This window comes from Gadus macrocephalus, chromosome 7 (assembly GCF_031168955.1).
Source record: "Gadus macrocephalus chromosome 7, ASM3116895v1".
Classification (NCBI taxonomy): domain Eukaryota; kingdom Metazoa; phylum Chordata; class Actinopteri; order Gadiformes; family Gadidae; genus Gadus; species Gadus macrocephalus.
In genome coordinates, this window is record NC_082388.1 from 21,341,900 (window position 1) to 21,356,269 (window position 14,370).

At 45.3% G+C, this 14,370-nt stretch overlaps 2 protein-coding genes across 3 annotated transcripts; both read left to right on the forward strand.

Moving 5' to 3' along the window:
* The first annotated feature begins 2,109 nt into the window (after positions 1–2,109).
* On the forward strand, positions 2,110–5,597 carry LOC132461878 (uncharacterized). 2 transcript variants are annotated; one of them, XM_060057347.1, is made up of 3 exons: positions 2,110–2,511; positions 2,784–3,617; positions 3,946–5,597. In XM_060057347.1, exons 1-3 carry the CDS (start codon positions 2,191–2,193, stop codon positions 4,201–4,203), a joined length of 1,413 nt encoding a protein of 470 aa, XP_059913330.1. In that variant the 5' UTR covers positions 2,110–2,190; the 3' UTR covers positions 4,204–5,597. The 2 variants fall into 2 exon arrangements, with proteins under 2 accessions (XP_059913330.1, XP_059913329.1); XM_060057346.1 differs by having other exon boundaries at positions 2,112–2,511; positions 3,931–5,597.
* A 651-nt stretch (positions 5,598–6,248) lies between these two features.
* Positions 6,249–14,223, forward strand: LOC132461876 (ATP-dependent RNA helicase DHX33-like). The gene is made up of 12 exons (XM_060057342.1): positions 6,249–6,820; positions 7,290–7,450; positions 7,735–7,962; positions 8,478–8,648; positions 8,828–9,013; positions 9,188–9,299; positions 9,626–9,785; positions 9,929–10,017; positions 10,116–10,243; positions 11,654–11,857; positions 11,972–12,058; positions 12,995–14,223. The coding sequence occupies exons 1-12, from the start codon at positions 6,610–6,612 to the stop codon at positions 13,301–13,303; spliced, it is 2,046 nt and encodes a 681-aa protein (XP_059913325.1). The 5' UTR covers positions 6,249–6,609; the 3' UTR covers positions 13,304–14,223.
* The last annotated feature ends 147 nt before the right edge of the window (positions 14,224–14,370 follow it).

The following is a 14,370-nucleotide window of genomic DNA, read 5'->3' on the forward strand; positions in this document are numbered from 1 at the left end:
ACTGAGAAGAATTTGGACGTGTATAAACACAGTCACATCATCATGAGCAGCAGGCAGCAGCAGTAGCAGTGAGGACACTCGTCAGAAGGGAAGGTTCGGAGAAGCGGGTTGAAACAAGGGTTGATGTGCAGCTCTTCTGACCTGGGGAAACCAGAGGAGGGCGGATGCCACTGAGGTTCATTGTTTTTGGAAATGCAGGCTTATCTCTTAACCTATAGGCTTTAACATATCCTGTGATAACAGCTGATAACCTGTTGGTTTATCTGCCTTTCATTTTGTAACACTTTCATCACTTTTTTGGTGACACAAATAACACAATCGGGTGGAACTAGATGAGAAAACGTGCAAATCTAATTATTAAACATTCTTACTCCTGATATCAGACAACTCATCAGATTTCCTATCAACTCCCAGCCTGTCACATTGATGTCGTGGGGTAGCACGCCCGGTTGTTCTAGATGGGGCAGCAAGTCTAGAGCATATAGAGACGAGTTTCCACCTTGCAGGTGGTCTGATGTGATAATTGGCTTGTGGGAGGCGTACGCCTACTTATAACTTATCCTGGTATCATTGTCAATTTATTTAATGATCAATTATTTGTACAAGAATTTTAAATAAAGGTTGAATGAAGGAATATTTATTTAAGCATTTCCCATGCTTGTAGTCAGTAGTCTTACTAACTATGGCTAACTAGGCTACATATTGCTTCGGAGTTGATGCTACTGCTCAGCTGAAGTTCAACTGATTGGTGTTGAATTCCTGAATGTATTTAGCAATATTAAATGTAAAAATACTGTACATGCAGAAAAACGGCCGGTTAGTCTGTGATGTTATGTCGCACTCTAGTGGTAGCATAAAAGAAACGTTTAAGAAAATAAATACATGTATACGAAATCAATACATTCTTGCAACAAAATAAAAGACGAATTTTGAAATTGATACATTTTTGCATAAAAGAAAAAACGGTGAGTGCTGTAGTACAACGTGAGGTAGAAATTTTATTTGAATAAAGCCCCATCGTTTTAGACGTAAAGAAATGTATTCAAAGAGCTGGTGGTGGATCCGAGGAGATCCAAGCAGACATACCCCAGTTTCCATCCTGGGTCATAACGTGGACATCGGTGAACACTACAAATATCTGGGGGTGTTCATCGATAACAAACTGGACTGAAGAACACTGAAGTCCTTTACAAGAAGGGACTGAGCCGCCTCTATTTTCTGAGGAGGCTCCGCTCTTTTAACATCTGCCGGATTATGCTGAGCATGTTTTATGAGTCTCTGTGGTGGTGGCTAGTGCTATTCTGTTTGCTATTGTGTGCTGGGGCAGCAGACTGAGAGTAACAGAGGCCAACAGACTCAACAAGCTGATCAGGAAGGCCAGTGACGTTGTGGGGGTGGAGCTGGACACTTTGATAACAGTGTCTGACAGGAGGATGCTGTCGAAGTTGCGGGCGATCCTGCAGTATGGCTCTCACCCTCTCCACAATGCTCTGGTCAAACAGAGGAGCTCCTTCAGTGAGAGACTCATTGCTCCTAAATGCACCACTGAGCGCCACAGGAAGTCATTCCTGCCTGTGGCCATTAAAATCAATCTCCTCCCTCTGATCATCTGACATAAAACAGAATGAAAATATTGTATTATAACCAACCACTTCTTGTCCACTTATTACTTTATTCTGACTTTTATTTATTGTATTTTATTATTTTTCTATTTTATAATCTTATGTTCTATGCTTGTAATTTATATTTGCACGGAGCCCATGGAACGAAAAACAATTCCCCCCCGGGGATCAATAAAGATTCTGATTCAAGTGAAAAGATTTTCCAAATCCCTAATGTAGTAAACATGCACTCCATTTCAAAATTGTAAAATGGTTGGAAACAAATAAAGTGTTTGAGTTAAACAAATCGCTAAAGTGATAAAGTGAAAGTTTGAATGAGATGGAATATAGATCACCAGGTCTGAAGTTTGAAATGGTTGAATCGTGTGTGCGTGTGCGTGTGTGTGGGTGCGCGTGCGTGCCTGCCGTAGAAACGGAGGGCCCTCTCCGTCATGGAAGACTATGGAAGACGGTATGGGCTGTACTCTAAAAGCATCATTTCCGGAATCACTTTTCCGGTTTGACTCCTCACAACAACAGCGCCGCCATTTTCGAAAGAGTTAGCTCTGTGACCGGTTGTATGTAGAAAATGAATCAAATCGAAGAACGCCTCGCAGAAGCAGTCCGAAAATATGAACACCTATATGACACCTCGTTGAAAGGCCATAAGGACGCCAAAATGGCAAAGAATTCCTGGGCAGAAATAGCAACGAATTTAGGCTTGTCTGTCCCTGACTGCATTAAAAAATGGAGGTCGCTGAGGGACCAATTCGTTCGTATTCGACGAAAGATGACCAGCAGCAGTGGGGATGCAGGCGGTCATAAAAAGGTCCTCGCGCTCAACACTTCACTCTCCTGGCTGGGACCCCACATAAAGCATCGGGAGACGTCATCAAACGACGATGTGAAGGTAATGATTGTTAACTAGCAGTAGGCTACAACCAGGGCGGAAAAACTCAGATTGCGCATAGTGAATTACATTATTGATGTATGCTACATTTTTGCACGCACAAAAAGGTGATTGGCAATAAATGTGATATCGCCAGTGTGCGTCTTAACAAAGCTTAAACCAGTCATGGGTGTGATAGATGCCTACATTGTTGATGTAGTTTATTTAGTTGTTACTTTGGCCATTGTAACCGTATGGGGTTTATTTTTTTTAACTGTTTTTCATTACCATAGGAACTTACCTCAGAAGGAAGAGACAATGGAGGCCCATTGGAGCTATTGTCGCCCAGTGTATCACCAATTGATGACCGCCAGTCATCCACCTCATCTTCCCCCCTGGAATCCAGATCATCCTCCCCTGCACCATCAAATTCATCTACATCAGTAACGTCCACTCAGCTAACCACTCTCCCACCTGCATCCACTCCTCCAGTCTCCATGTCACCTCAGCTGCCCACCTTCCTATCTCCAGTCTCCAAGACAGAGCCATCTCCTCTGTGCCGCACGGGACGGAAAAGGCAAAGGGAGCAGCAGGAGGACGACAATTTTACACAGAAATTGGACCAGTTGGAAGAGAGCATGTTGCTGATGCACAGGAGGCTGGAGAGGCCTGAGGATGAAATCTCGCGATTCGGACAGACGATTTGTGACATGCTGAGGAAAGTGCCTGAAGACGACCAGGGCGACGCAATGCAAGCAGTATACAATCTGCTGTATGGATTCCGCAAGCGTCCTTGTTGTATTTTGAAAATGAATCAAATCGAAGAACGCATCGCGGAAGAAGTCCGAAATTATGAACACCTATATGACACCTCGTTGAGGGGCTATAAGGACGCCCAAAAGGCAAATAATTCCTGGAAGGAAATAGCAGAGAATGTAGGCTTGTCTGTCCCTGAATGCATTAAAAGATGGAGGTCGCTGAGGGACAAATTCGTTCGTATTCAACGAAAGATGACCAGCAGCAGTGGGGATGCAGGCGGTCAACATAAGGTCCCGGCGCTCTCTTTTCTCTCCTGGCTGGGACCCCACATAAAGCATCGGGAGACGTCATCAAACTACGATGTGAAGGTAATGATTGTTAACTAGTAGTAGGCGACAACCGGGGAGGAAAAATTCAGATTGCACAGTCAATTACATTAATGATGTATGCTACGTCATTTTGGTTATAGGTGATAAATGGGCCTGGGTTTTAGATGTAATACATACAATTACCTGTTTATTTTGCCATTGTAGCTGCAGGCTGTTTTGATATCGCCAGTTTGTGCCATAACAAAGCTTACCAGTCAAAGGTGCCATAGATGCCTACGTTATTGATGTACTTTATTTAGTTGTATTACTTTGACCATTGTAACCGTATGGGATTTGTTTTTCATTACCATAGGATCATACCTCACAGGGGAGAGATAATGGAGGACCATTGGAGCTATTGGCTCCCATTGATGACTGCCAGTCATCCCCCTCATCTTCCCCCGTGGAATCCAGATCATCCTCCCCTGCACCATCAAATTCATCTATGTCCACTCCGCTTTCCACCTTCCCATCTCCAAGACGGCGCCAACTCCTCAGTCCCGCACGGGACGGAAATTTTACTCAAGAAATTGGACAAGCTGGAAAAGAGCAGGTTGCTGATTCAAAGGAGGCTGGAAAGGCCTGAGCACGTTATCAAGATTCAGACAGACGGTGTGTGACATGCTGAGGAAAGTGACAGGAGATGATGCGATGCACGCAGTGTATAATGTGCTGTATGGACTCCGCAAGCGTCCATACAGCAGCTAACCAAACACCAAACGCTAAAGAGAATGTGGCAAATTGCACTTTTAAAGTTTGTTTTTAGCCATTAATATTTATATTAGTTAAATCATTTAATTTTTTTTAACAGACTTGTCTATTTGTTTTATAAAGTACCAATAAAACACAAAATAAGATTTGAAAGTTTATTTGCAACACTATTTACATGGTTTGCCTTTGCAGTCAGCATACAAAATAAATTGGTTCTGCTTCAGCTGTTGCCAAGTGTGCCACGTGACACAATGTCATCCTGCCATGGTACCACTCCCTGTGGCTCCAGAGAGAATTTCGCCAGTTCATCTGATACCCATTAGCAACCCTGGTGGAACTGCTCCTGGACATCTCTGCTGGTTGAATAGACTTAGACTTGTTTTATTGTATTAAACATTTCGTTACCTTGGCTCACGGTGGAGTGGACACAGAATATAAAAAGATGGCATGAAGTAAAAAAGGTTAAAATACTAAGAGGGTAGGGGGGAGCGTAGATGGTTTATTTATTGGCTGCGGGTGTTCAACAGTCTAATGGCCAGGGGGAAGAAACTTTCACTGAACCTAGATGTCCTACTGTGGATGCTGCGGAACCTCCTGCCAGAGTTCAGCATGGAAAACAGTCCGTGCTGAGGGTGGATGGAGTCGGAGATGCGTTGGGCTCTGGTTAGGCAGCGCTTCTTCCCAACGTCCCGGATGGAGGGGAGCGGGGACCCGATGTTTTTCTCCGCTGTCCTCACCACTCTCTGCACATACTTCAAGGCCTCGCAGGCCCCCCACCAGACGGAGATGCAGCTGGTCAGCAGACTCTCGATAGCGCCTCTGTAGAAGGTGATCAGGATGGGGGGGGTGGAGGAGGGGCTTTCCTCATCAGGCGCAGGAAGTGCAGGCGTTGCTGTGCCTTCTTCGCCAGGGAGATGGTGCTGAGGGACTAGGTTAGCTTGTCGGTCATTTGCACCCCCAGGAACTTAGTTCTGCTGACTACTTCCACCGCAGTGTCATTGATGTGGAGTGGTGTATGACTAGGCCGAGATTTTCAGAAGACGACATTGATCTCCTTTGTCTTTTCAACATTGAGGATCAGGTTGTTGACTTTGCACCAGTCCAGCATGTTTCACCTTGTCCCTGTAGGCCAGTTCATTGTCATCCTGGATGAGGCCCACAACAGTTGTTGTGTCGTCCGCATACTTCAAGAAGTGGTTGAATAGGTCCCAGGTTTAAGACGCCAGACACAACTCTGCGACACTCACCAGGTTGCACCAATCCAGCAGACTGCATCCGAAAAACTTGGCGGCGTAGCGGCTCTCCGGTGCGTTTGCCTCGTCAGTATAGGCCAGGTAGTTGTGTAGAACAACACAACCCTTCACCACAGCCTTGTCTTGTTGGAATTATATTGTCCTGCCAAGAATTCTTCGCTGTTCAGCCAGATATATTTTCAATCACCCGTCTAGCTCTTTAGAGACGGTAATTGAAAGTCTTCTTGTCCTTGCCCCTCAAAATCTGGCTTTAGAACATTCCACAACGCCTTGTAGACCTCTGATAGAATCCTGGACACCGTGCTGGAAGCCAGTTTGTAGCTCGCCGCTACAGCCTGTTGGCTTCCACCAGAAGCCAAAATCTTTAACATCACAGCAAGTCGCTGGGCGGCATCCACTGGAATGCTGTGGGTGCCCTGATGATCAATGTGAGGTTGCACACGACGAAGAAATTTGCCAGCCAACATTCGAAAGCATCTGAAGTGCATTTCGTCGTCCATCTCCCTCAGAGGGCAAACATGAGCCCGTCCTCAGCCTCGTTCATTTAGTTGACGTACATACCACCTCCAGAATCGTCTCCTCTGTCGTTTTAGGATTCATGTGTGTATCAAAAGTATCTGTGGCGTAATGGGATTAGGCCAGTATTGCGTAGCGACGCCTACTGATTGGGCGGCGAATTGCAATGCGTATCCGACATCCCGACGAGGTTCGAAGACTCGAGGGCTCGCCGTAGTTAACGCAGTCGGATTTCGGGGTCGGAGTAGTATACTTTGGTAGTTAAGCGTCTTGCAGCCCTCAACTAATCAAACGAACTGATGAAAATGAAAGCTGGAACATGACGCGCTACAAGGATGACGTCAAACATCTGCGCCGAAGTACACCACGTGGGAAAGCAATCGCAGAAGTAAACAACGACAGCCCATGCACTTGTACGAGAGCTTGATATTCAACTTTTTCTGTTTATTGTCGAGATTGACAAGAACGTGGAATAATCTCAAGATTTCAGTTTTCAAGATTTTTATAAGATCATGCCCCACAACCCATATCATCCTCCGGCTAAAAAATTCAAGCCGGGGTCTGCCTTTTTCCGACTTGATAAAAATAAGCCTGGGATGCTGCTGCCGAAGAAAGGAAACATACCCACTCCTTTAGACGTCCAGAGAAAACGGCTTCCTATTTACCAGGCAAAACCTCAACTGTTGAACCAACTGAGACAACTACCAAGTGCAATTTTGATAGGTAACGTTTATATCTCTAATTATCTTAACGCTGTTAAAAGTCAACGAAGGGAAAACAACTTTTCAATGTTCACATTCAGCCCCAATTTAAAACCAATTACATTCATATCCTTTCATTAAATTGCATCTCCTTCAAACTTGAACCTTTTAAAGATTTCAGTAACTTGAAATAATCCAGTAGTTCCAAGTATACATATTTATCACTTTTTAATTGCCATTACCTTTACTGTCATACACTGTACAAAAGCAAATAATTGAAAGAAGATCACACATATTTTCTTTGAAAGTTTTCACAGACAGAAGACATGACACCTGAAAACAGGCGATTACTAAATATTCATCTTAATTCCCTTCATTGGAGGGGCGTCATTAACAAATAGCAATTAACATTGTTGCCACCTATTTCTACTTAGTAGTCGTCACCTTTATTCCCTTCCAAATTGTTGTAATAATTTATTGGCTTTATTTAGGTGAGACTGGGTCTGGAAAAACGACCCAGATTCCGCAGTACCTATATGAGGCTGGCATTGGCCGGCAGGGCGTCATCGCTATCACCCAGCCCCGCCGCGTGGCTGCTATCTCTCTGGCGGGCAGGGTGGCTGAGGAGACACGGACTTCGCTCGGCAAACTGGTGTGTACAGACAATGCATACAAAAGGGGGGAAGAATAAGGAAAATTACGGTGCAATCATTAAGATGTGATAGAAGCCTTATTAAAAAAGGGTTAAAATACCAAATGATTCCTACACATTCATGCCACAATTGTGGCTTGATATTGAAAGGGACATAATTATGTGTGGGGAGGTAGATGCAAGTTGTGGGTCAGAAGGTTTTTCAAAGCTTCAAAAGTGAGTCATGGACCTGAAAAGCCTTCGAGGACCCAATCAGGTAGCCAACACTTTTCTCTCCCTGCTAGGTCGGCTACACGGTACGATTTGAGGATGTCACCTCATCCGAGACCAAGCTTAAGTTCATGACGGACGGCATGTTGCTTCGCGAAGCCATTGGAGATCCTTTAATGCTGCGCTACACCGTGGTGGTCCTGGACGAGGCCCATGAACGCACCATGCACACCGATGTGCTGTTTGGCGTGGTGAAGACCGCCCAGAGGAGGCGTAGAGAGCTCAACAAGGTCCCACTCAAGGTACCGGGACAGTTCTCCATGTATTTAAAATAGATTATCAAGTCTCATTTTAAGGTTTCTTCTTTTACATGTTATGACTGGCTTGACGTAACACCTAGTATAATTGTATACTACTACATTATGTACTACTAACCCTAACCCTATAACTGGGTTTACAGATATGATCTGAGATCCTTTAAAGTTGCAGTGTGTAACATTACAACTTGCTCGTAGCTTAAATGAACCTGGACATATCGGTGGTCAATGCTGATTTAAAAAAATATTATCAATAAAATTACCTCCTATAACTGATATATTCTACAAATAAAAAAGGCTCATAGTTTACAAGAATCTTACTATGGACACACCCAAAACTCCTTCCACTCACGCCACCCCGGCAGTTGAGCAACGCTAGTTTGTGTCAGTAAGTGTGGACCAAACACTGTTACAACACTTTTCTTTAGCAGTTTTATGTTTTTTGAGCAATTTGCGCTTAAGTAAATACAACTTGCATCTTATTCCAAATGCCTCTCCAGGTGATAGTGATGTCCGCCACCATGGACGTGGACCTGTTTTCGGACTACTTCAACAAGTCCCCGGTGTTGTACCTGGAGGGCAGGCAGCACCCCATCCAGATCTACTACACCAAGCAGCCCCAGTCGGACTATCTCCAGGCTGCACTGATCACCATCTTCCAAATCCACCAGGTGCTGCGCTTTCTTTCCTCTCGTGTTTGTAGAGAAGGGTAACCTCTCCAGTATTGAGGTCTTTTTGAGGATATTGTTTTTCTCTTTTATTTTTTTGCGCTCATTTTGCTTGAGCCAACAAGAGACTTCCTTTATAAACAAACAAACATTTAAACCCCGTCCCCTTTGTTTATGTGCAGGAAGCGCCACCATCCCATGACATCTTGGTCTTCATGACGGGTCAGGAGGAGATCGAGGCCCTGGCACGGACATGCCGGGACATCTCCAAACACCTGCCCGACGGCTGCGGGCCCATGCTGGTCATCGCCCTGTACGCCTCTCTCCCCCCCGCACAACAGCTCAGGGTCTTCCAGCCTGCTCCAAAGGTAAAGCCAGAGGAAGGGTTGAAGCTTTTATCAGCCAACTACAGTCACGGAGGACATGGCGGTCCAGTACGATACGGAACGATACGATTTAGCTTCTTGAAAGGAGCGTTACCATTATTATCGTATCATTATCATGTATATCATTGACGGCCTTCTTGTATTTGTTTTCCCCAGGGTTGCAGAAAGGTGATCCTCTCAACCAACATTGCAGAGACGTCAGTTACAATCTCTGGGATCAAATATGTTATTGACACTGGGATGGTGAAATCCAAGCGCTTCAATCCAGGTCAAATCATAATTATTATCTGACTTATTCCTAATGTCATTCTATTCTTGCATTGATCTCAGAAGTCAAATACTACCCATGTACGCTGGATTCCTAACCCATATTCTAATATCTAATATTCTCAAAATTAGGCAAACAATACATTTATAATAAATGTTGTCATTCCTTTTATCATACAATGAATTTGATGTACATTTCACTAGATACCTAGTTCCTGATAGTGCTTGTCATTTCTGCCTCATCTGATTGTATATGTTCTATGTTTATATGGGTTGCATGTAGGCGTGGTTTGATTGACATTATGTTCTGTGTATGTCTGCTGTCAGATAGTGGTCTGGAGATCCTAGCAGTGCAGCGGGTCTCCAAAGCCCAGGCCTGGCAGAGAGCAGGGAGGGCAGGCAGGGAGGACTCTGGTCTCTGCTACCGCCTCTACACAGAGGATGAGTTCGACAAGCTCATCCCCATGACCGTGCCTGAGATTCAAAGGTTGGGATGAGTATCTCTTTGTACGTTGTCACGTACACTGTGACTTTTTGCCATACTTATGGAAGTTTCTTCTGTGTCTACTTTTCTGGGCCAATATGATTAAATGTTCTGTTTGTTTGTGTATGTGTGTGTGTGTTCTGCAGGTGTAATCTGTCCGGTGTAATTCTGCATCTCATGGCTCTGGGGATTCCGGACGTGCTGAATTTCGACTTCATGTCTAAGCCTTTACCCGGTTGGTGGACCTCCGAAGCGCTCTACTGTTGTGAATGTGCTCAGAAGGTGTAGTGCAAAGTAGCCTTGGATAGAGTTAACAGATCTGTTGTGTCCCAGGGGCCATCCATGCTGCTGTGGTCCAGTTGGAGCTCTTGGGGGCCCTGGAGAAGAAGGAGCAGCAGGTGACCCTCACTGCTCTGGGCAAGAAGATGGCCAGCTTTCCCCTGGAGCCTCGATATGCTAAGGTAAATTACTTTTAAAAGAACACCACATTACCTTGTGGTGTTCTTTTGATTGCGATTAGTCAAGCAGAAGTTTTATATTAAAGGGGACATATTATGAAAACAACACTTTTCCTGGGATTTGGGGTGTTGTTTTGGGTGTTTTTGGTGCTCCCACACGCATACAAACTTTTAAAATTGATTTTTTTGAGTGAAATATGCATTTCTGAAAGTACCCCGCCTACAGTTACCAAACGAGCGAGTCAGTTACGGCGCCCCCTCCTAAGTAGGAAGGGGGTACAGTTGAATATTACCTCCCACTTCCCCACTCCCCTCCAATCAGAGCATAGCTAAGATTTTGTGGACCAGCAGACGAGCAGCTCCGGCGGGGGGAACTCGTCGGCAGCTCAGCTCCGGGAGTACAATCCCTTTCTCTGCCAGCGGCACCGCCGGAGCTGCCGCCAAAGCTTGGGTGGCAGTCCGGAGGAGGAGACATGGAGAAGAAAGGGATTGTACTCCCGGAGTCTAGCTGCTGGACTGCCCTGAGCTGCTTTTCAGCTCCCGGAGGACACCCGCCGGAGCAGCCGGAAAGCTTCGGTGGCAGTTCAGCTCCCGGAGTACACCGCCGGGGCTGCCGGACTGCCACTGAAGCTTTGGCGGTAGTCCGGCAGCTCCGGCGCGGGGAGCTCGGCGGCAGTTCGGCAGCTCAGCTCCCGGAGAACAATCCCTTTCTCCTCCATGTCGCAGTTCATGGACTTCAGAGAGTCGAGGCAAAAAACCTTTCCCCCAATTCATCTCAACCATGGCCGGGATATCCCCATCTACGAGTCTTTACTTGTTGTGAAAGTGCCAGAGACGTCAGACGCAGTCTTTATGATTCATAATATCATCCGAGGCGCACATAGCTTTTGGCTGTGATATTAGATATAATGTTATATAATTACCCATATTATCTTATTATTATTATATTATATTATATATATATATAGAGCCCCAGGAGTGTGGATGTGCTCCTTTTAAACTTGTACAACTGATTCCGTCTTGTTAATAAGAAGATTCTGAATCGATTCACGGCTTCCAAAAATCTGTTTTTTATTTGTATATTATATTAGTTATTATTTTAAGTTTGTCTTTGTGTGTTGACATTATTGCAATCAGCTGTTATAACCGCTTCTAATGCATAATCTGATACACACATTACTCTGCCATCATGCCATCATAAACCACACCGCCTTGCATAGCGCATATTGGACTGGAGTAGATCCTGAAAATTGATTTTGAATCAGAAATCGTTTGGAATACTGAAAGAAAACATTGATTCCGAATCCTGACCCCAAGAATTGAAGCGAGTCGTGAGCCCTGAAGGATTGACACCCCTGACAACGAAACCCTTGCCTCTGCTCTTCCCTGACTCGGTGTCCCCGTCCTGTTCAGGCCATCCTGCTGTCCCCAGACTTCTCCTGCTCTGAGGAGGTGCTGGGCATCGTGTCCCTGCTCTCTGTGGACACGGTGCTGTACAACCCGCCGACCCGCCGTGACGAGGTGCTCGCAGCGCGCAGGAAGTTCACCTCCAGCGAGGGAGACCACATGACCCTGCTCAACATCTACAGAGCCTTCAAGAAAGTCTCTGGCAATAAGGTCAGCCTAACGCCCAGATGCAGGAAAACTCAAAACGACCATCAAGCAAATTGTACACGAGGACCAGAGAGATTGCAGTCTCAAAATACATAATATATATTCTTTTTTTTACAGGAGTGGTGTCGGGAAAATTTTGTCAACAGCAGAAATATGGGCCTTGTGAAAGCAGTCCAAACCCAGCTCAGAGAAATCTGCCTAAAGGTATGAAATAAAACCCACTGGGTCCATGAAATTGTCTCACCACACACCGCTAGCGTCCCGAAATGTCACGCCTTCTTTTTTATAATCAAATAATAATCAAATACAAAGCATAATCTGCACAGATTATCAGGGTAATGGCTTCACCAGCCGTTTCACCAGGGATGGCAACGTTAAAGATATATGTACTACTTTAAACAAACATGTATTTGCACACTGTGGTGGGAAATCCCGGGCAACGTCAATCATAAACTGACCAAACTGGGTAGAATAAAGAGCCATCCGAATTTATAACAATTATGGTCAACATACATGATCCAATGGATGGGAAATCAGCCTGCGTCCCCCCAGAGAGGTCCGCAAGCTGAAGTCCGACGCATGCGAGGACTTCTTATACAGTGGCACAGGTCTCAGAAATGCTGAGATCAGCTCTGCGCCACACATAGTGTGTGATGGAAAAATGTATCATGTTGTTTCCCCTTCATCATGTAAGCTCTGTCTCCCATTCCTTGCATTGCCCAGCCACTCTTATCCCTAGCGTTATCTAACGTTAACCTTTATGCCTGGGGTATACCGGTCACGACGAGGCATCAGAGATCCCCTTATGCATTCTTCTCCTTGATCAGAATACAGGAAACGCTGTCCTTAGGTAACCATTATTTTGATTTGATCATTGCGATGGTAATGTGGGGTCCCATAGTGGTAACTTCTTAGCTCTGACCCTTGAGCACCCCAAGGATGTCAGCGAAAAGGCATAATCAACAAATGGCAACATCCCATTGCAACACCTCGCAAATGTTAGCCATATATGTGCATGGCCAAAACTCTTTAAAAGAAACCGAAAAATCAAACTGTATTGGATTACCAACCGCTAACATTAGCCTCATTACCTCGCCCCCCCACACCTGACCACCCCTGACCTCCGTGTCGCCCCTCCAGCTGAACATGAAGCTGGAGTCGTGCGGGTCGGACACGGTGAGCGTGCGCCGCTGCCTCGCCCACGGGATGTTCGTCAACGCCGCCGAGCTGCAGCCCGACGGCTCCTACGTGGCGCTGGACTCCCACCAGAGCGTGGCCGTCCACCCGTCCTCGGTGCTGTTCCAGGCCAAGCCGGCGTACGTGGTGTTCAACGAGCTGCTGCACACGTCGCGCTGCTACATGAGGGACCTCTGCCTGGTGGACGCCGAGTGGCTGGTGGACGCCGCGCCAGAGTACTTCAGCCGCAAGCTGCGCCACGCCAAGAGCTAGGAGAGAGGGAGACAGAGATTGGTCTTGGTAGGCAGGATTTTGATGGTTTCATATTTTGACGGGATTCAAACTCCATGACGGCTCTTTCCTTTGGTGACGTTGGATCCGGGATGGAGTCTGCTCCCCTCCCGGCTGCCTATGTGAGGTAAAGTCGTGGTCAGTGGTGACAGAAGGAATATCGGTTGATAAGATGGACTTCTCTACCTCTCACCTGGCTGCATTTTGTATGTCTTGAAAAGTCCCTGTGACCTCTGGACTTTAATTCATATTTTGAAACCCTCTTTTGTCCGTTTATAATGGTTTAATCTTGCCTGTTGGAAATAACCAAAAAAAGTATGTTCTCATGTTCACAGCTTCAGATATTTGCAGGATTTGATTACAGCCTCGATTACAGAGAGACGCATGTTTACAGGGACAAAATGCATCCGAAGATTGATTTACATGACATTTAAACATTCTATAATTTTTCACCTCTAGAAAAAATGCATGCCCAGCATGATCATAATTTCTTTGAGATTGTGTTCACTTGATAAATGTAATATTATTCCCAGGTGCTCTATGATCTTAATAACATTTTGAGCAATATGTACATGGAAAACAAATGCATACGTGCATGACTCCAGTTACAGATCACCCCTTTCATTCCTTATAATATTTGTCTTGTATTGATGCAAGATTTACAGTTAGTGCCGATACCAAAAACAAGAATTGTCAGCAGTGTATAGGTTTCTTTGGATCTGTTTTATATCCTACGTTTTTGTAATGTCAAAAATATGGACCTATCAGATAGCCTAATATGGATTACGTTGAAGTGTTTTGTATGACAAACATTGGCAGCGCAATTAACTGTAATACTGCACTTGCTTGATTCAATCTGTTTTACTATGCCACACTTTAAAAGGACACTCATAAACTCGTAATATGTTTTTGTGGTTATTGGGATGAGGGTATCAAACGATTAATAACCAGATGATGGACATATCTGATGGCATGAGAGGAAACCGCTGACTGAACGTGGATGAGTGACTGATGGCGCAACCATGAACGCAATTTCCCCAATCACGCGC

Coding starts and splice junctions, on each gene's coding strand:
- LOC132461878 (XM_060057346.1), top strand. CDS start 2,191: ATGAATCAAATCGAAGAACGCCTCGCAGAAGCAGTCCGAAAATATGAA. Junction 2,512..2,783: donor CATCAAACGACGATGTGAAG/GTAATGATTGTT, acceptor TCATTACCATAG/GAACTTACCTCAGAAGGAAG. Junction 3,618..3,930: donor CATCAAACTACGATGTGAAG/GTAATGATTGTT, acceptor TCATTACCATAG/GATCATACCTCACAGGGGAG.
- LOC132461876 (XM_060057342.1), top strand. CDS start 6,610: ATGCCCCACAACCCATATCATCCTCCGGCTAAAAAATTCAAGCCGGGG. Junction 7,963..8,477: donor TCAACAAGGTCCCACTCAAG/GTACCGGGACAG, acceptor ATGCCTCTCCAG/GTGATAGTGATGTCCGCCAC. Junction 11,858..11,971: donor AGAAAGTCTCTGGCAATAAG/GTCAGCCTAACG, acceptor TTTTTTTTACAG/GAGTGGTGTCGGGAAAATTT.